General features: G+C 48.0%; 1 protein-coding gene across 4 annotated transcripts in view; it reads right to left on the bottom strand.

The window, feature by feature from the left end:
* Positions 1 to 22,451, bottom strand: part of LOC135897949 (PHD finger protein 12) — a 172,957-nt gene that overhangs the window by 11,794 nt on the left and 138,712 nt on the right. For 2 of the 4 annotated variants that reach the window (XM_065426662.2, XM_065426659.2), the window contains one exon: positions 21,936 to 22,140. The exons of 1 other annotated variant lie outside the window; for it this stretch is intronic. In XM_065426662.2, coding sequence (XP_065282734.1) covers positions 22,000 to 22,140 — 141 coding nt within the window. In that variant the 3' untranslated portion in view covers positions 21,936 to 21,999. Of the gene's footprint in view, positions 1 to 21,935; positions 22,141 to 22,451 lie in introns of those variants that run through there. One more of the 4 variants, XM_065426660.2, reaches the window with a different exon arrangement.

Below are 22,451 nucleotides of genomic sequence, written 5' to 3'. Positions count from 1 at the left end.
TTGAGGTTCCCGATTTTAATGCATGGGCCCTATGGGTAGCTTGTCCTCTAGAGTCAGTATAGTAACTCTATGGTCTGTACGGTGCAGCCATCTGATGGCTAGAGCTCAACCACACACAGTAGCAGTACCAAAATGTATTCTTCTTTGCTATTGGTGTAAATTTTTTGCAGGAGTGTAATCGTTAAAACATTTTTTTTGTAAATGTTTAAAATGTTTTACACTTGGTTAGAGCAATATTAGCTCTTTCTTTGGCTGGTTAAGCTCTGCACCAATGGGTGGCTGGACCGGTAGTTCTGAACTTAGTGTCACACATTACTTCCCCCCTCTTTTTTGGCTTCTGGATTGGATTGGCGCGGCTCGCTACGTGCTTGCGCGCGCTTTTCCGAGCGCAGATTGGTGTGCGCCTGGTTTCTGCACTAGGCTGTTATGCGATCGCTTTTTCGAGCGCAGATTGATGTGAGCCTGGTTTCTGCACTAGGCTTTTGCACAATCGCCTGCTTTTTGCACTGGGCTTTCAAAAGGCGAAGTGAGCGTCGCTTACTGCGGAAGTGCAGCGCCGCGGGCCTACCGTGTATGGAAGCGCGCAGCAATGCCGGGAAACATTCATACAAAAGCAAAGGGTCAGAAAAGCGCGCTTTATTTTCCATTACTATGTCACACTGGGTAGCGCCGTGCGATCGCTTCTAATAAACGCAGAAACGAGTCCTTGCAGCGCATGTGCCCATTAATCGATGCCCACCATAGCCATATCAGGTGCGACTCGAGAAGCTGTAGAGTCACCCTGTAGCCGGCGGAGTCGAGGTAGCGCTTCACCTTCTGCCAGTAGCTTTCGATTTTCTGGGTGTGAGCGCCCGTGATTGGGTCTACAAAGTTCATGCTGTGGTTAACAGCCTCCCATTGCAAATTCAGTCTTGCTCCGTTAGCCCCCACCAAGTTCGGGATGCAGTTGTATGGGGCCCATTCATCACGGTGGATGGTGGTTCCCGGTTCAACGTTGGCTGCAATAATGGGGCCTAGCGTCGCCGCGTCTCGTCGGTCGACCTTGAATAGTCGGAGCTCCCCGGTGGTCACGCAGATCATGCCGAATACCCATGGTCCACGATCTGCAATGCCGCCGTAATTTTGGCGGCTCGGCGGAACGTTGTCGCCCGTCATCAGGCGGCCTCGATTGTATTTTCGCTTGCCGCGAAGGAGGCATTCATCAATTTGCACAATCCTCCCAGGCCCACCGAGTGGGGGTCGCGCCAGCAGCTCGTCCCGCACGACCTCACGAGCGTAGTTCCTCCAGTCGGCGATGACATGGTCCGACAGATTAAGCAAGTCGCCGGTCATCTTCTTCATGAGCCACGTGCCTATGTTTTTGCTCACGCAGTACGTGAGCCAAATCACTTGCCGCCTGCAGTAAGCGACGCTCACTTCGCCTTTTGAAAGCCCAGTGCAAAAAGCAGGCGATCGTGCAAAAGCCTAGTGCAGAAACCAGGCTCACATCAATCTGCGCTCGAAAAAGCGATCGCATAACAGCCTAGTGCAGAAACCAGGCGCACACCAATCTGCGCTCGGAAAAGCGCGCGCAAGCACGTAGCGAGCCGCGCCAATCCAATCCAGAAGCCAAAAAAGAGGGGGGAAGTAATGTGTGACACTAAGTTCAGAACTACCGGCTGGACCATGGAGACGGATCAGGCAGCTCGCGTACGTCTATGCTAAAGTTTCTTCATCAGCTTGAGTTTATGCCTTCACCGTTTCGTCGAAACTTTCTGCTAGTGTGTGATTACCAGAATACCAGACACGTTCGGCGCTACGACAGAATGCTCGCAACGCACGCTGCTTCGATAGCTCTCGCTTGGGGTTGACGGCCAAGCCGCTAGCGGAGACGTTTCACGCGGGCGGGGGCGGGCTCCAAAACAACGGGAAGTGGACAATGTGATGTGGCATCATAACACAGAACCAGTGAAGGCGGAGCTTAGCCCCGATTGCTTGGCGAACGAGTTGAGGAGGAAAAGCATGGCTAGGGCGGAGGGTAACTTGTAATCGCTTTTAGCTCCATTATTACGGAATGCTTCACTTAAATTGTGGTGCGAATGTTCTACTTAAGCTGTACCCTATGCGTCTACAAAATTTGTCAGAGCCGTTTCAGGGGCCCTTTAACCACCCGATTCATGGCCAATCTCTCACTGTGGGTATGCGCCACAGCCACTCGGGAGAACGACAACAAGGATCCTGGTTGTATCGGCCGGCCACATCTTCTGAACAGCAAACAAGGTCCCATTTAACCTTACATCTCTTCCCATTTCATTTCTGGTGGAGGTGCTGGATACTGCACAAGACGGAAGTCCGCGGCAGGTTTGTCCTGTGCCGTCCTACCATGCTGACAGACGACAAGGCCGCTGAACGGCATCAGCACCCGCGATGCCGCAACCGTCGGTCTCCATGCGCATGACCCCGGCACCTTCTCTGGCTCTGGTAAAGGCACCGACAGCGTCGACGTCGAAGAATGGCTTGGCGTATACGAACGCGTTGCTGCACAGAACCCATGAGATCCGACGGTGGTGATGCTCGCAAATCTTGCCTTCTACCTCCAGGGAGCAGTACGCCTCTGGTATGACACACATGGAGAGCTGACTAGCTGGGACTTATGTAAGCAAAAACTGTGCGACCTTTTTGTCAAGCTCACTGGTTGCAAGTGCACCGCTGCTAAAGATCTATCCCGTCGAGCCAAGACAGCTACAGAGCCGTACGTTGCGTACACCCTTGATGTCTGAGCTCTTTGCTGCCGCGTTGATTCAATTATGCCCGAGGCTGACAAAGTGAGGCATATTCTGAAAGGCATCTACGATGATGCGTTTAACTTGCTTGTTTTTAAACACTGCTCGATGGTTGATCAAATTGGTGCAGGCGTTTCGAAGACGCAAAGAGCCGTCGCATCGCCCGACAATTCATGCGGCTTTCAAACACCGCCGCTACGTCGCCGTGCGAAGACGCTCATTGTCCATTCATCCTCTACGGATAGCGTTGTCCGAACTATGCAGCACGAAATCGAGGCTGCGTTGCCATCCACTTTCATATGCCCTTCACAGGATACTCAATCGACGATCTCCCTCATCCAGGCAGTTGTCCGTGATGAAGTGGCAAATGCAGGCATTCAACCCGTGTGCTCCGTAGCCTGCCCTTCGGTTAAACCTACTGCCCCTCTTCGTCGACCTCCGCCAGCGTTTCGACTCTATCTAAATCCTGACGACAAGCCCATATGCTTCCATTGTAACAGCGTAGGGCACATCTCAGCCCTAATTTTCATGCTCTTCCTTTGACTACCGCCACAATGACAACCAACGCCTTCCATTTGATGCTCCACTTGACCTGACATACCGTGACCGCAGGCCTTCTGCGTCCACCAGCCACTCGAGCTGTTCGCCGTCGCCGCACGCTTTTAAAGGCCTTCGATAATTTGAAGGTAGAGACATTCTACTCCTCGTGGTGCTTTCCTCCTCGATTATCCTCGCCCGCTGGCTGCGCACGGCAAGCTTTTTCTCCCGCAAACGGGCCGCAGCATTCTACGGAGGCACATTATTTTGGGCCAGTTGCACGCCATGGTGTTAAAAATTTTGAGAAGTGCTGATAACAGCATCGATAATGCTGATTGCAACGTTTATGAGGAGTTCGTTTTTTTTTTTCTTAATGCCGTTTGAATGGGGTATACTGATGTAAAATGAGCTTTGAGGCGAGTTCTATACTCGAGAGAATTTTTCTGCCACATGATGAGATGCTTTACTTTGCACGTTGTGGGGGTTCCACTCTGCGTGCGGCTAGGGCTGAAGGCGAGCTCCGGATCTAGCCCCACGCAGTCGCTCCGTGGTACTCCCAACCCGTAGCGCGGGAATCGCGGCTACGCCAGGTTCGGACGAATAAGGCAACCAGCGGTGTCAACGGTAACAACGTTTATTGCTATTAGCAATATCAAACACTCGCAGAGGGACGTCCACTCAGTAAAAGTAGTAAAAGGCTTTCCTCGTTGTCTGGGTGGGTCAGACAAACGAGGTCACTCACGGGATGCGGCAGGTGCTGTCCAGGCGGTCCAAGGCGTCGGCGTCCCAAGAGAGAGAGTCTCGCCCGGTCGCGCGCTTTTATACCTTTTTGCGAGGGGAAGTCCTCCTCGCCCGCCGGATACGTTTCCCTTTTCCGTGAGCCGCGTAGGAGAAGAGGAGTACGCGCGTCATCAGAGCGACGAAGAGAGGGAGGGCACGTAGTGCCTCTCTCCCCTGTCAACGGCGGCGCGACCCGTCGCCACGTGCGAACGGGTCACCGCGGGTACGCGGGAGGAAACGGAGGCGAGTGCTCCCCACAACGTCTGAGCTAGTATTGCTTGTGGCATATCCCTCTGCATGTGGCTTATTAAGCGAAAGCGTTACATCCCTGTTTCAAGGTCGCATTGCGAGGTATAAAAATATATGTGATCCAAGAAAGGCTGGAATCGAACCAAACCATGTCCAGCCGTGTATAAGAGATAATTACTGATTAGCAAGTTAATTAATGATCAGTTAGTGATTGATTAAGGTGTATTAAGGATACTTATGGTCAATTAATGTCGAAGGTGGAATAAGGAGGATTATGGTCAATGAAGGAGGTTTATGGTAGATTATGGAGGATTAAAGTCAATAAAGGTGGATTGGGGTGAAATATGTTGAGGTGCTAAACATTAAAATTATGGATTTTTACGTGCCAAAACCACGATCTGATTATGAGGCATGCTGTAGTGGAGGACTCCGGAAATTTGGACTACCTACCTGGGATTGCTTAACGTGCTCCTAAATATAAGTAGCTGGGTGTTTTCACATTTCGTCCCCACTGACCGGTTAGATTGACAGCGCGAGCCCAGTTCGTTCTTCCTCCTCTTTTCTGGAGTGATGGCGCCCACGCGTCTCATCCAAACAGCCAAATACCACACATGTGTAGCATAATTCCCCAGCGGCAGAAGCGACGTCCCGGAGTGTCTAAATGTCAGCACTGGGAGGGTGATATTCCTTCAGTCGTGTAATATGCATGATATCACTGAACTGGAAAGCAGATGAGGCGTCAGGGGCGATCTCGTAGGTGACAGGAGTCACGGCACGAAGCACTTGCTATGGGCCTGTGTAACAAGACAGCAGTTTTTCTGCCGGGCCAACCTCACACGATGGAGACCATAGAAGCACCAAAGAACCAGGCGGGAAGTGCACGTCTCGGTGTCGCCGGTCGTACAAACACCTTTGACTCTCTTGGGATTTCAGAAGGCAGTCACGGGCAATTTCCCTTGCGTGGGCACAGCGGGCGATGGCGTCAAGTGCATATTCACTGGTCGGTGCCGCATGAACAGGTAGTGTTGTGTCGAGGGGCAGCACTGGTTGTTGGCCAAGCAGAAGCAAAACGGGGAATAACCGGCTGTGTCGTGGCGCGAGGAATTATAAGCAAATGTGACAAACGGTAGAGCGATGTCCCAGTCAGTGTCGTCTGAAGAGACATATTTCGCAGGAACGTCTGTGAGAGTCTGATTGAGACGCTCCGTGCAGCCCTTTGTTTGCGGATGGTATGACATGGATAGCTTGTGCCTCGTGGCACAGGACTGCAGGATGTCCGCAATAATTTTTGATAGGAATGTCCGGCCATGTGAGAAGTCGTGGAGCTCCATGTGATAAAATCACGTCACGTAGAAGAAAATTGGCGACATCTGTGGCGCAGCTTGTAGGAAGCGTTGGGTGATGACGTAGCACATGGCGTAATCTGTGGCCACAGCGATCCACCTGTTCCCAGAGGTAGAAAGAGGAAAGGGGCCAAGTAAGTTCAAACGAACCCGAAATAATTGTTTCGTGGGAATGTCAAGGGGTTGAAGGTACCCAGCAGGGAGCATCGCTGGCATTTCTCGCACGCAGCTACGTATCTTCGAACAAAGTGAGCAAGCCCTGGCCAAAAGAAGCGTCGGCTGATCCGGTCGTAGATACGTGACACACCCAGGTGACCGGCAGTGGGGAGGTCATGAAGTTCGTGGAGAACAGCCGAGCGAAGGTGTTTAGGGATCACAAGGAGTAATGCAGGGCTGTCGGGGTGAACGTTGTTTTGGCAGTAGACTACACCATCTTGAAGTGTGAATAGGCAAAGGGAACTGTTGGCAAGTGACGATTCCAGGCAGTCGATGATACGCAAGGACAGGTCATGGCGCTGCACGTCGGCGACATGGAGCAGTGGAAAAAGAGAGAGAACACAGGCGTCGGTGTCAGTGTCAGACGTAGAGGTCGCATCTTCGACTGGGTAGCGAGAGAGGCAATCTGCATCTTGGTGTTGGCGTCCCGACTTGTAAGTCACTGTGTAGGGATATTCTTGTAGTCTAAGGGCCCAGCGACCGAGCCAGCCAGTAGGATGCTTGAGCGACGAAAGCCAACAGAGCGCATGATGGTCTGTGATTACTGAGAAGGGCTTGCCATATAAATATGGGCAGAACTTTGAAACAGCCTAGATGAGAGCAAGACATTCGTGCTCGGTAATCGAATAGCTGCGCTCTGCAGTTGTCTGGAGCTGGCTAGCATAGGCTATAACGCAGTCATGTCCGTGTTGGCATTGCGATAAGACCCATAACCACTGGCATCGGTTCGGACCTCTGTAGGTGTAAATGGGTCAAAGTTGGCCAAGACCAGTGGATTGATGAGAATCGTGATAAGGCATGAAAATGTGGCAGCTTGAGGGGAACCCCACGTGAATGGCATGTCTTTCTTCAGAAGTTCAGTGAGTGGCCGAGCAATTGCGGCGAAATCTTTCACGAACAGTCAGAAATAAGAACAGAGCCCCACAAAACTCCGGACGTCTTGGACAGACTGAGGTACAAGAAAAGCCGTTACTGCTCGAACCTTCTCCAGGTCGGGTTGTACTCCAAAAGCATCGACGAAATGGCCTAGCACTGTAATCCGTCGGCACCCGAAGTGGCACTTAAACGAGTTTAATTGGAGCACAGCCTTGCGGAAGACGTCAAGGATAGCTGCGACGCCCTCAAGGTGTGCTGAAATGTCACAGATAACACAAGGACGTCGTCGAGGTAACAAAGGCAAGTTGACCATTTGAAACCTTGAAGCAGAGAGTCGATCATCTGTTCGAACATGGCGAGGGCATTGCATAAACCGAACGGCATAACCTTAAATTAGTAGAGGCCATCTGAAGTGACGAAAGCGGTCTTTTCTTGGTCTTGCTCATCGACGGAAATCTGCCAATAACCAGATCAAAGGTCGATGGACAAAAAATATTTAGCACCGTGAAGATAATCAAGAGCGTCGTCGATTCTTGGTAAAGGGTAAACGTCCTTATTAGTAATTCAGTTCATGTGGTGGTAATCAACACAGACACGTCACATGCCATTTTTCTTTTAGCGAGCATGACCGGCGACACCCAAGGACTCGACGAGGGCTCAACAATGACTCTGGCAAGCATCTTGTTTACTTCCTGCTGAATAACTTGCCGCTCTGCCGTAGACATGCGGTACGGTTGGCGGTGAATGGGAACAGCATCACCAATGTTTATCCGATGCTTAACAAGGGACGTCTGACCAAGTGGTCGATTGTCAGTGTCATATATGTCACGGTAGGAAAGCGAAAGGCGATATAGGGTGGCTGCTTGGTCAGGTGCGAGGTTCGGAGCGACCATGGGACGTAATGAGCCGCCGAGGTTCAAGGCATCCTGCGGGTAATCAAGAGGATCTGGAGACGCATTGGCTGCAAAAGCAGTGACGTGGTTGTCTGTCGCTGAACGGAGTGTGGCCATCGCTATGCCTTCAGGTAACACTTGCTTCGTCAAGCCGAAATTGATAATGGGCAGACACATCCCTTTAGCGGCAACGGTTATGACGGAGTGTAGCACAGAGATGGCGCGCGCCAGGAGGACATCACAAATAGGTGCAACAACATAGTCGCCATCAGGCACGGTTGCCATTGAGGCCAATTCAATGAAGGTTAGGGCTTTTGCACGTAAGCAAACAAACGCTGTAGTGCAGAGAGTGTTCGGTTGTTCGGGGCTAACATCTGAAACAAGAGGAAGCTTGAGGCACAGCATATACTGGCGGCATAGTCGTTGAGGGCAGAATGCGTCGTCAGAAAGTCGAGCCCGAAGATTAGGTCATGAGGGCAACGGGTCAGCACGGTGAACAGGACTGGAACTTGGCGGCCAGCAATTCCTATGCGAGCAGTGCACATGCCGGGCCCCTGACGGCAACAGTGGTGCCATTGGCAACGTGTATGGCTCGAGTGACGGGAGCCGTAACAACTTTTTTGAGGTGACAACATAAGTTAACGCTCATTATGGACACTTGGGCTCCGGTATCAATTGATGCCGTCAACGGAACACCATCTACGTCTACTTCAATTAGGTTCGTGCCGGTGAGGAGTGTCAACGGAGGATTTGGACAGGATGAAAGTGATGCAGCACTACCTCCAAAAGCTGCATGGCCTAGTTTTCCATCCATTGGTTTGGAATGGAAAAGCAGCAAGGCTGGGGTGATGGGGAGCGACGGCATTGAGGTGACTGCGATTGCACGGAGGAGCGGCTGTCAGGGGCATCAGAAGTAGGGTACAGACGGCGAGGTGAATAACGGCGAGCGTCGGCGTATGGGCGAGGAGCAGAGAATAAGTTCCAGTACGGCGGCATCAAGGTGGTGCAGCAGTGGTGGGATACATGAGCAATGCGGTGGCAGCGGAAGCATATCGGTTTGTCATCTGGGGTTTGCCATTTAGCAGGATTGCGTTTGCGTGGTCTGGGAGTGAAATACTGGTCATTACAGATTGTACACATGGGAATGGGTGCCGCATCAGGTCGGGAGACAGAGCAGGTGGTAGGGATGCCAAGGTTTACAATTTCTTGCCGCACAACTGCTTGAATAATGGAAATAGTGGGGGCCGCTTGGTCAAAGGTATCTTCAGGGGGTCATAGATGAAAAGGGACTGGACTCGCCGCTTCAATCTCACGGCGAACTATACGTGTGACGTTTTCTTGAAATGGTTGTGTGGCGGTAAGAGTGGCGCAAGAGGACATGTCAGGGGTGTTTGGGAGTCGGAAAAACTGTGGGACGACGCGGCGGCTTTTGGCTGCCTCGAAGTGACGGCATTCTTTGACGATGGCATCGACGCCAGAAACGTCATTATAGACGAGCAAATTGAAGGCGTCATCCGCGATGCCTTTTAGGATATTGCCCACATTGTGAACCTCAATCATGTGCTCGTCGACTTTCCGGCAAAGCTCGAGCACTTCCTGTATGTAGGAGACATACGATTCGGTCGACGACTAGACACGGGTGGCAAGGAACTGATTGGTTGCCAAATAGGTTGCGAAGCCACTCTTTGAAAATGTTCCAGCTGGAGAGCTCAATCTCAGGGGTGCGAAACCAGACACGTGGTGGCCCGTCCAGATAAAAGATCACATTGGCAAGCATGATGGTAGGGTCCCAGTGGTGCCTTTGGCTAACACACTCATACATGCTAAGCCAGTCGTCGATGTCAACGTCATTTCGGGTGGAGAATGTCCCAGGATCACTGAGACTAGGAACCCTAACGTGTATTGTGGTGCCGCAGGTGTAGGTGGTGACGGGGTGGTTTTATTGGAAGCCATGGCTGAGAAGACGAAGATGCGGCCGCTTCAGAGCTCCGTGGTGAGGACAGGGAACGTTCCACCTCCACCACAATGTTGCGTGAAGGACGAGTCAGTAAGACGAGCAACTATTTACAGGTTATATTTACAACAGCGGTTGCAGTGCTGACCGGTTAGATTTGCAGTGCAAGCCCAGTTCGTTCTTCCTCCTCTTTTCTCGAGTGATGGCACCCACGTGCCTCGTTCAAACAATCAAATACCAGACGCATGTAGCAATATCAACAGTAAGCGTGCGCGATAATGTGAACACCCCCTGCACATTGTCTGTATCCGTGAGAAAACTAAATAATAATCGTCACCTACTCATGCATGCGTAAAAGTGTAGTTCAAAGCAAATTCCAAAAATCCAAGTGTTCCTTAGGTATCACCTAAGAGACATGAATGTGACATTAATGTGAAAGCCTTGTAAAGCCTACTGTAATTAACCTTAATCCACTTCCATCAACCCTAATTCACCTTAATCCACACTAATATGCCTTAATCATTGTTCATGCACCTTAGTCATATTTATATATCCTAGTCAACCTTAAACCACCCTAATGCTCCTCAATCTACCCTAATAGGCATGAATACTCCTTCATTAACCCTAATTCACCTTATCCCACCCTAATACACCTTAATCCTCCTTTATATACCCTAATCGACCTTAATCCGCCCAAATGCTCCTCAATCTGCCCTAATCAGCCTTAATGCTCCTTCATTAACCCTAATTCAGCTTAATCCTCCTTCATACACTAATCCTCTCTAATCCACCTTAGTTCTATCACGAATGAATTATTAATTAACTTGGCTAATCATTAATCTCTTATACATTGCTGTACATGCTTTGGGTCACTTGAGACCTTCCTGGGTCATGGGATAATTTCTGTTCACAACGCGACCTTGAAACAGAGATCTAAAAGCTTTTGCCTTAAAACTTGAGAAAAAAAAGAACGCAATGTGGACTAGCTAGCACTCATCACCTGCACTACCACGGGTATACTTGCCACTAATTTTTTCAGGGCGTGCATTCATTGTATGACTGGCATACACACTGACATAAGTTGAACATAATAGCTCCTCTACAAGCCGCTATTTAAGTTTTCGGTAAAACAGGCAACGGATCCTAACAATGGGGAAAAGTGTGACCGAGAGGCTGCATCTTCACCCATAAATATTCACAGCAGAAAGCATTATCCATAGTGCTGCATTTTCGACTAAATAACAACAGTTCACGATGTGCGAGGTGAAGGAGTCCCAGCAGAATATTAAGCATACTGAGGAAAACCCCATTTTTATGCAACGTGCAAATTACCGCAGCAAAAATGCTGGTTAGCAGGCCAGAAGAATGAAAAAAAAATGCAGCATTAGGGGATGCTTTGATACGAGCAATAAGAGACACCTCACATCGAAAACAACACTGTTATTTGTTGGAACAAAGTTCTCTCTGCCGATGTTATGCAGCCACTGCTTCCTGCGCAAGCCATCATGCTTTCCTTATGGTATCATAAAAACTGCATAGCCATCTTCAGGCTTCTTGCTGCAGTTATATGCACAACAGCACGCCATACCGCTAGCACAGAGGGCAGGGAATACAGCATACAATGTTCGCTACGCCAAGCTAAAGTGCCGAGCCAGCCGAGCTGAGGAGAAAAATGGCACGGACAAAAAAGAAAAACACAAGCAAAATACAAGATCCGCACGTTTCCAAGGGCAGGGAGACCAATCATCGTGCAGAAGAACGGGCGCAAGATCGCTTCTCGAAGGGGGGGGGGGGGGGTGTACGTGCACGGAGCAAAGAGGAGGTGAGGAGGTCAGCGTGGCGGTGGCATAGTTCATAGAGTGCCGGTACTTTCAAATTATCAAGGGACTTTACCTTCTGTATGCTTGTAGCATCCCTTACCTCAGGCCTGGACCGCAAGCCACAACTTGCTCAGTGTGTAGCGCTCGTCAAAGAAGAGGAAGTTCGCTCCTGGCCGCGCAGCATGCGCAGTAGGATATAAAAAATAAAAAGAACAGTTCAAAACCCAATGCTGCCAGAGCTCGGTATTCCTCGCATTACCCGGTAGAGAACATGCAGCTCCAACCCTCCAACATGGATCCTGCCGGCTCTAACGCTCTTCCTGCCGGTGACGGCGCCCAGGAGGTTGCCTGACCTGGCGGTGCTGTGGTGGCCGCCTTCCGACACATCAAGCTGCCACCATTTTGGCCCAACAGCCCCAGCACCTGGCTGCTGCAGGTTGAGGCGCACTTCGATCTCCGGCACATCCCTAGTCAACAGACTAAGTTTTTACATCTGATGTCCTCCTTACCTCCGGACGTTGCCGAGGACTTAGCGGATGTTATCACCTTGCCGGATCTGACCCATCCCTTCAACACGTTGATGGCGGCTATCATTTCCCGCAAAGTCAGAGTCTGAGCACAGCAGACTCCAGCAGCTCCTTACAGCTATGAAGCTCAGTTAGTCGCTCTTCACAGCTCCTTCAACACATGCGCCAGCTTCTTGGTGGTGTCTCCGCCTTTCAACAGGACAAGCTGTTGCGTCAGTTGTTCCTCCAGCACCTCCTGCAGAACATGGTCCCAGTTCTCGTGGCTGCAGGTGATGTGCTACTAGAGAAGTTCACTGAACTGGCTGACCGAGTTGCAGACTACTTGCAGACCCCTAGTCTCAGCGCATGCACAGTGATTTAAAAATAAAAAGAACAGTTCAAAACCCAACGCTGCGGGAGCTGGGCCTCCCTCGCATTAGCCCTGACAGGCTCATCCCCAGAAAACTGACGAGTGCAGCTCCCAAAAGTGACGCAGCATTGCATCCCCGACCTGCCCGTCTTCTCCTTACTTTACAGACAGACCAGAACCTAAACGCTGTGGAAGTTGATGCCTTACCTGTAACTGCCCTGATCAACACCGGCGCACACATCCATGTCATGAGCACCGAGATTTCCAGAGTTGGCTCAAGAAAGTGCTCACACCTGCTGAGTGCCGCGTATTGAGTGGGCACGGGAGAGCAGCTACCATGCGGTTGCTGCTAAGCTCTCCTTTCTGCTTTCTTGTGCAGATTGCTGTTTTCGGCTCATCGTTGTCACCGTCTAGCACATGTACTACGTCTACATCACTATCGAATTTCCTGCTGGATCCACCGCCACAAGCAGCTGACAACAGCCTTGATTATCTGAGCATGGAAGACGTCATCATCTTCACGCCGGTATCAAGTGGGACACTGCCGCCAGCAACAGCACTGAAGCGCTCAGATTTAAGCAACTGGCATCAGCAAGGCGCTTCCAGTGGGCACGGGAGAGCAGCTACCATGCGGTCGCTGCTAAGCTCTCCTTTCTGCTTTCTTGTGCAGGTTAGTCCATCCGAATCGCTTTTTTGTAAACGTACAAACAATGTCGGTTTGCTGCTCTTCCCTTGCCCACAAGTGCTGGCTGCCACTCTTCGTGATTGTGTCTCTGTTGCTATGTTGCTCTTACTTTCCGGGGGTGTAGAATTAAACCCTGGTCCCCATACTGAAGCTCAACATAAGCACAATGAAGTTATGGGTGCCATAGCTGCTTTGTCGTTAAAATTTGACACGCGACATGCCGAGATGATGAATGCCATAGCTGAACTATAGGCTAACCAAGAAAACCTTACTGAGACCGTTTCAGACCTTTCCAATAGAGTGACTGCTGTGGAAGCTGCGGTTGAGTCTTTTAAAAATATGCCTTCAGGAAGTGATATTACTACCGCAGTTCATGAAGCACTTTCAAATGAAAGCGCTTCACTCGCGTCAAGACTAGACGTTCTGGAGGACCATTCAAGACGCGACAACTTGATCTTCTATGGTATCTCAGACAACGTATCAGAAATGTGGGCTCAATCAGAAGCCCAGAACCATCACTTTCTTAGAAACTGTCTCAACATGACTCCCTCGGAAGTCGCAATCCATAGGGCTCGTAGGCTAGGTACATACGCTGTCAGCAAGACACGCCCTGTTATAGCTAAGTTTGTGTCTTCCAAAATGAGATACCATATACTCTCGCAAAAAGCGAAGCTTAAAGCCGATGGTATTTCAGTCGGCGAAGACTTTTGCAAAGCCACTCGTCAATCGCGGAAAGCACTAAATGACTTTGGCAAGGCCAGCGGCCAGTCTTTTTCTTTGCGACATAACAAACTAATCATAGGTAAAAAATGTTACGTTTATTGCACAGCTACAGATGAAGTATACGAGATCGGACCAGCTAGGAGCGCGATTACCCCAACAAACAACAAACCATCGGGTCCACAATCTTCACATTTGGGTGCAGCATAGCTATCTCATGTTCCAAAGCAAGCAAACTCCTTATCACTTCTTTTTACAAATGTCCGAAGTATCGCCAACAAACGCACATCACTATCATCACATATCGACGCATGCTCAGCTGATATAGTTGTGCTCACCAAAACATGGCTTTCAGCAAAAATTAAAGATAGTGAAATACTAGACTGTCAAAAAACATATAACTTTTACAGGTACGATCGCGATTTCCATACGGGCGGAGGTGTACTGATTGCCGTGAGCTCTGCTATCCCTTCTTTCACTATCCCCACTGACTCACCATTAGAAATAGTTTGCACTCTTGTTGCTTTTCCCACTGGCGACCTCATCTTTTGCGCGTGTTATAGGTCCCCATCCTCCACTACCAATTTCTGCACTGACCTTCATGACGTCCTTAACAAATTAGTTGTTCGATACCCAAAATCACATTTGTTCTTATTAGGTGATTTCAATTTTCCAAACATAGTGTGGCAAAATGGTGTTCCCTCCCTTAAGCAGTCATCTTTCGAGTGCACCCATTTTTTGGACATCTGCGCTGATTTTAATCTAACCCAGCTTATTCATGAACCCACACGCACTACCAGCACTTCGTCTAATACTTTAGACCTCTTTTTCACAACAGCTCCAGATTTGGTTTCTCCTCCAACATACCTTACAGGAATAAGTGACCACTCGCTTCTCCACTTAACACTTAAGAAGAAAGTTCGCTCGAAGAAAACAGTTAAAACTTTATGTGATTACCATGCCGCCGATACCAAATCCATTTTAAATGAACTAGAATCATTCATTACTGACTACACAGTCAACTTTTTTGAACGTACCGTTGAAGAGAACTGGTCATTGTACAAGAACAAACTGCTAACACTAATGGATCGCTATGTGCCTAAAAGAAAGATTGTTTCAAGTCCTTCCTCGCCATGGTTTACTGGAATTCTGCGCCGTCTGCGCAACAAAACGAAACGTATTTTTCGTCGCGCCAAAGCAACTAACCTTCCCAAACGCTGGGCAGCATATCATTGCATTCACGCAGAATATACTATCGCTATTACAAATGCAAAGAAGTTTTTTTTCTATAACACCCTCCCATCACTTTTGCAGTCTAATCCACGTAAATTCTGGAATATTGTTGGTGGCAAAGAAAGCAAAACAATCCAACTAGCCCGTTGTGACAATGTCGCGATCCCTTCGAACCAGTGCTGTTCCGTTTTGAATGATGTATTTGCTTCCGTCTTTCACAAATGTGCTCCTGCCACTCTACTGTCGGTAACTAAATGCTCCTATTTACCAATGAACTCCATTTATATAGATTGGGTCGGCATACAAAAGTTGATTGAAAACCTGAACATATCTTCTTCATCAGGTGAAGACTCAATTAACTGTAAAATGCTTAAAATTACTGAACCATATTCTTCCATTATACTTTCAATGCTCTTTTCCCAGTCTCTAGGTTCCTCAGTTCTTCCAAGCGATTGGAGGGTTGGCAAGGTTGTTCCGGTCCCTAAATCAGGTAACACTCATTCCCCCGATAACTATCGTCCTATATCACTGACAAGTATACCATGCAAAATATTGGAGCATATTATACATTCTCATCTGATTGATTTCCTTGAGTCTGATTCCTTCTTTTCGACTGAACAACACGGTTTCAGGAAAACATTTTCATGTGAAACGCAACTCATATGTTTTACTAATGACCTATTTACCCATACTGATGTGGGCTTCGATGTAGACTGCGTGTTTTTGGACTTTGCAAAAGCTTTCGACACTGTTTCACATGATCTTCTCATTCTTAAACTTAGCATGCTTAACATTGACCCTAATGTACTAAACTGGATTAAAAGCTTTCTGTCTAATCGAACTCAGTACGTTTCAGCTAATGAATGTTCATCCTCTCGCACTTCCGTAACATCGGGTGTAGCACAGGGATCGGTACTGGTACCCCTGCTTTTCCTGATTTACATAAACGACCTTCCTAAATGCATTTCCCATTCATCTATCAGGCTTTTCGCAGATGACTGCGTCATTTATCGCAAAATAACTAACCACACTGATTCTGATAAGCTTCAAGACGATCTTAGAAGCATATCCAACTGGTGCGATAAATGGCTCATGCGACTAAACGTTAATAAATGTATGTAAAACAATGCATGTATCAAGCCGCACTAACACTGACAATACGCGTGTTTACTTACTTCACGATACTTCTCTTGAATCCGTCAACTCGTACAAATACCTAGGTGTCCATATTTCACGTAACTTATCATGGCATACGCACATCAAACACGTCACTAATGACGCTAACCGGGTTCTTGGATACTTGCGTCGAAATTTCTCTGCTGCGTCTATGCCGATAAAGCTTACCCTCTACAAAACATTAGTGCGACCAAAGCTAGAATACGCATCCACCGTATGGGATCCCCACCAAATCACACTGACAAACACTCTAGAATCCATCCAGAATCGCGCAGCACGTTTCATCTTATCTAACTATTCCCGTTACGCCAGCATTACTTCCATGAAAAACACACTTACATTACCGGAGCTTTCATTGTGCCGTAAATGTTTTAGACTGTGTCTTTTCCACAGGCTGTATCACCACAACCCACTATTAAAGGATCATCTTATTACTCGCCCTTCATACATTTCATCCCGTTTTGATCACATGTTTAAAGTTGGTGTTCCATATTTTAGAACAAAGATGTGTCATGGTTCTTTTATTCCTAAAACCAGCGCCGACTGGAACGACCTTCCTCCCTCCATCGCTGCCATTTCTGACGTTGGCAATTTCAAAACTGCTGTATTTTCTGCCGTTTTGTAATACCTATTATTGTGTAATTATGTACTTTTTTTTTCTCACTTACCACTCCTTTCTGTAACGCCTTCGGGCCAGGAAAGTATCCGAAATAAATAAATAAATAAATAAATTACAATTCGCCGATGGGGGAACTCCCACTGTACTGGGAACATGTGCTGCTTGTGTCAGTGTCCGTGGTCGCCACACGTGTTTTGTTCCATGTACTTTACCATTGCCCTCACAACATGATCCCTAACCTTGATTTCTTATCTGCTCATTCTGCTATAATTGACTGCTCAGCTGGTGTTGTCCAAGTTGATTTGCCTGATGTAACGAACATTCCAACAGAGTGCACATCCACCTCTCCTGTGCTGACTGTTCGTCTACCACTGCAGGCACCGACCCGTATTACTGTTGTGCCCAACCGGTTGGGGACTATGTCCTCACTCCCTGTGTTAATGCCCTGCGTTTGCACAACACGTCGTTTTTGCACGCCATTGTGACCGTATTGGCTAACAAAACTTATCTTCCGCTTCTGAATTTAGGATTCTGCCCCTCAGGTATTACCCAAGGGCATCTCTCTTGCCATACCGTTGCCATCGCACGAGTACATACTTTCTTTCCTCTCACCTCATCCGTCTTCCACCAACTCTTCCGCCCCCTGCAATGCTCATTCTGCAACGTCGCCTCCGGTGCACGACGATATTACCACAGTGATGGCCCTGGACCTTTCACCCACACAAGCCGACAACCTTCATCATCTGCTTGTATCTTATTTTGACATTGACGGCCAGCCTTTGGGACAAACTTCCCTTGTGCTGCATTGCATACATATTGGCAATGCACCGCCTATTCACAGACAGTCCTATCACACGTCACCCACCGAGTGCTGAGTGATACAACAGGAGGTTGATAAAATGCTTACCAAGGGCATTATTGAAACATCGTCGAGCTTGTGGGCTTTTCTTCTTGTTTTGGTAAAAAATAAGGACAACACTTGGAGATTCCGTATAGATTACCGACATCTAAACAAGTTAACAAAAAAAGATGTCTACCCACTGCCACGCATAGGGACATGTTGATTGCCGACACGATGTAACATATTTTTCATCAACAGACCTGCGCTTCGATTACTGGCAGATTGCTGTCGACAACAAGGACTGTGAGAAGACCGCATGCCATTCGATTTGTGCAATGCTCCAGTCACCTTTAAGCGCATGATGAACATGCTCTTGCACAGCTGTAAGTGGTCTACATGCCTTTGTTACCTCGATGAAGTCATTGTGTTCTCACCGACCTTTGCGACAAACCTTGAATGCCTTTCATCTATTCTCTCATTCTTCCGTGCTGCTAGGCTACAATTGAATTCTTTGAAGTGCTACTTTGGTAGCCGCCAAATCACTATCCTCGGTCATCTCGTCGAATTATCTGTCTGCCCCAAAACGCAAAAGTTTGTGCTGTTCTCGATTTTCCCGTACCAACCTGTGCCCATAGAGAAAGAAATATAACAAGAAGGGACACTCGGCAAAAACTGGCAACAGGAAATACGTAATTTTAGCAATTGCCAAGAGTCATAACACGGGAGCGTGTTGCTTGCGCTAGCAGAACGCGCAAAAAATAATGCCAAGGAGCTCAAACGCCAGGAACTTGTAATTCGAAATTTCTGTCTTCTAAACGACTGAAGACAGGCTTTGCACCCACGCATTTGTCTTTAGTGTGAGTAGAAGGAATTCTGCGAGCCTCCAGCATGGTCTGGTTGAGAGCCTGTGTTGTGGCCACTTCTGTGTATTCGTAGCGTACTATCGCGTCGGTTGTAGCCATGTTCTGGAAACGTGCAGTAGCTTGTGTATTTGTGCTATTAAAATTAGGAAAGAAGGCCCGAGAAGAGGGGAATGCTTGGAAATAGAATGTTCGATGGTATGTATGGTATTGCTTGGGACGGGTCGGGGTATTTTCTGTGCCGTGTATGTAACAGTGAACTGTTTTCGTTTGTGATGCCGCCCTTTCACCACTTTTGCATGTTAATACCAAAATGACGCTTGTCATTTAATTTTTTCAGCTGACGTCATCTGGTGGAGCTTCCTACGGGAACTACTGCTGCTTACCTGGTTGGGTTGGATGAATGCACAAACAGCCCACAACGAGCATTTATATAGAATAAAATAAACATTTCCTCATTTCACAAGGCATCTTGTGTCTTTATGAAATTGCACCTGGCACACCTTCGATGGAGGCTTGTAAAGATCGTTTGCAATCAATTTTACTTAATAATAAGACGATTCCACATGAAGACCGCGCACTGTTGAGCTGAAGAAGCAAAAAAAAAAAAAGAAACCCAGCCGGCGACCAGTTAGTATTGAAAACGTGCGTGCACAAAACTGAAACCGGTAGTGTGGTTCAAGTATTAATGCTGGTCGCTTGGTGTACTGCAGTTGATTCGGTCGCTGTGCTCTATGGGAGTGTCCGCTCTTGTTGCATTTCTTTCTCTATGCTGTGCCAAAGACGTCTGCAGCTTGTAGGTTTGTGTTCTTATTTCTGTTGATTTGCCAGAAGTTTTGTGTCCATTGCTCAGCCTCTGACTGACCTTGTCACGAAAGGCACCCCCTTTTCATGGTTACCTGACCAAGCTGCTGCCTTCAAACACCTTGTTAACTTGCTCACTACTCCACCAATTCTCGATCGCTTCGATCCATCAGATGCCAATGGCTATGGAATTGGTGCTATTTTAGCTCAGTCTGAACATGAGCATGACAGAGTTATTGCGTATACAAGTTGCCTGCTTTCACACACTGAATGCAGTTCATTACAGAGCATGAGTGCCTCGCACTCGTATGGGCAGTGAGTGAATTCCGGTTGTACTTATACGGCCGACCTTTCAATATCACCACAGACCACCATACTCTGTTGGCTCTCGACACTTAAAAGATCCCACGGGTCGTCTAGGCCGCTGGGCACTGCGTCTTCAAGAATTCACCTATACAGTGGTGTACAAGTGCGGTAGGCTCCACTAGGATGCCTGTTGCTTGTTTTGGCAAGCTGTCGGCGCTCCAGACTCCAATGATACACCTGCTGGAATATTCATACTCTCCACCTTCCACCACATCAGTGAGGAGCAAGAACATGATACATCCTTGCACAACCTCATCAGCTGCCTCTGTTCTGACCCCTCAGACCCTTCGCATGTTCCTCATTCTGGACGGCATCTTATTCCACTAAAATATGCGACCAGAAGGACACAAACTACATACTAATCCCTCTCATCTCCGGGCGACTGTATGTACTTGTGCAACTCCATGATGTTCCTACTACTGGCCTCCTGGGTAGTTGCAGGACTAACGACTGTGTTCGGCGACAATATTTCTGGCCTGGGCATAACTGTGCCAACGTCATAAGCAGCCTGCTTTGCTTCCAACTGGAACCCCAAGCCAATTGATATACCCATCAAACTGTTTCATGTGTTTTCCTCGACGTCTTAGGCCCTTTCCCTATATCCGAGGCTGAAGATAAGTAGATTGCCATTGCAACTGATTATTCAACCAGCTATGCCATCACACGAACCATCCAGACCAGTTGCATTACCGATGTATCAGACTTCCTTGCTCGCGATGCAATAACTAGAGCCGCCAAGGCACGTCAGATTGCCCACCGTCATCTTTTTAAGTCGCAGGCAAGACAGTTCTCTGCCGGCGACCTTGTCCTCCTTTGTATTTTTTCACGTCGCATGGGCCTAATGGAAACAACTGCTCTCCCGGTACCCTGGCCCTTAACGCGTCCTTTGACAACTCGGTGATGTTACTTATAAACTCCAGCCGATGCTTCCCCGTCGTCCACGTGGGTCGTCTCAAGCCACACCATGTGGCCGCTATCTAGCAGGCACCAGGTCGGTGCTCTTGCCACCGGGGGCTATGTCACGGTGTCACGAGAGCGACAAAGACGATGACCAAGAAGACTAAAGAGACGACATAGCGGGGCTAGCCTAACATTCCACCATACTGGTTGTACCGGCCATATCTTCTGAATAGTAAACACGGTCCCATTTAACCTTAAATCTCTGCCCATTCCATTATATTTGATGTGCAGCACAAAGAGCAGATGTGACGAAAAAAAAAGTGTGCACCTGAGTGTTATGTTGCTTTTCATGGTGCCTCAGATTAGTTAAAATAGCTTCGATTTTACATATTGCTTCACATGTTTATAGCTAAAAATCGGAGAAAACCACAGAAAACTACCTGCATTGTGACGAGGAGGCCACAATGCAAGTATTTGCGACTGGTCCTTCCTGCCCATCTATGTGGCCTTGCACTCTAAAGGTGAAATGTCATGCTGGCAAAGCTGAGCACCAACCCTTACATTTCAAAGGCTTTTTTGAATGCTAGGCGGTTATGCTTATAAGCATACCCACTCTTAAAATTGGCAGAGTAAAAAAAAAATGTAAACAAGCAAATGTAAGCAAATCGGCAAGCTGTAATCGAAGCTTCACAGGTGCTGTGGTAAAAAGGGGCAACAGGTCGACCTACGCAGCTGTGTTCAGCAACAGTTGTGCATGCATGCGGTGAGTGTTTTTGCAAGCTGTCACTGGCATAAACACAGAAAATGCGCCATCATACCGAACACAGCAGGGTGTAGATACTATATATGGGCATTCTTTGACAGATCAGTTTGAGCGATACCATCACTTCAGTGACGTAATATGCAGCACAGTGGATGTTTAGGAGGTTTTGCTCAACCATCCAATAACGTGCAATAAAAGTGATCATCCAAAAATATGTCCCATATTGCGACATGGGACGGCCGCTCTTTGTGGTGCGGCATGCGACTCTTAGAGGTGCGTTTGCAAGCAGCCACATGTACTTTAACCATCTGATTATATGCATCTGCAGCAAATTCCATTTATTGCCTCATTATTCCTTCCTGATGGCAATGAAATTTTGTTATATTGAAATCTTGTACAAACACACTATTGACATTGAAAATACATGGTGTTCCACAGACAAGAAGCTACACTAAAGTTCGTCATATCGAAGTTTTAACTTATTTAAAAGAATTAGACAGTTCCCAGCCCTGCATCATTGCCACAGTTGCTTGACTAGTAAATTACTACTCATCCATACCTAACCAATTTAACTAAACTGAAATTTCGCTACAGTTGCCCTTTAATGGGTGTACATGTAAATGTCTCAAAAAGAACATGCAAAAATGGCTCAAACATCCAAATGAGAGGACTGCTGTTGCATGGAGTTTATTGAAAAGGTCGCATTCTGTACAAGGTCTACCTTGCCTAATCGACGTTCTTGGTGACACTGAAGACAAACTGGAGACAGCCCAGCTTGATGAGGGAGCCATGGTGTAATAATGCCGTGCCTTCCCAGCCAGCAGCACCAATGGGATTCACACGGCAGCTGCATGTCCTCCTTGTGCCCTGTTAAATATGTTGTCATCATTGGTATACAGCAGCATCAACTACTCAGCCAAATGTTTGACATGCTGCCATAAGAACCAGCAGCAGCCTATTACTATTTCTATAGCAGGGCCTCTCCAAGCCTTGTGTCAGCCAAGTGAAAATTTCATCTCTCCATTCCACCTCCCTAGGTACCAATTTCCTTACCCTACAAAACTCTAGAACAAGGGTCCAAAACTTTGTGAATTAGGCATCCAGTGGTCTGGATCCCACCTCCCCTTTAGTAGGCAGTTTAGATTTATCAAGGCCACCACAGCAGCTGCAACATGCAA

This window comes from Dermacentor albipictus, chromosome 2, assembly GCF_038994185.2.
Source record: "Dermacentor albipictus isolate Rhodes 1998 colony chromosome 2, USDA_Dalb.pri_finalv2, whole genome shotgun sequence".
NCBI lineage: Eukaryota > Metazoa > Arthropoda > Arachnida > Ixodida > Ixodidae > Dermacentor > Dermacentor albipictus.
Note: the sequence above shows the minus strand (reverse complement) of the source record. Positions and strands in the feature narration are given on the sequence as shown.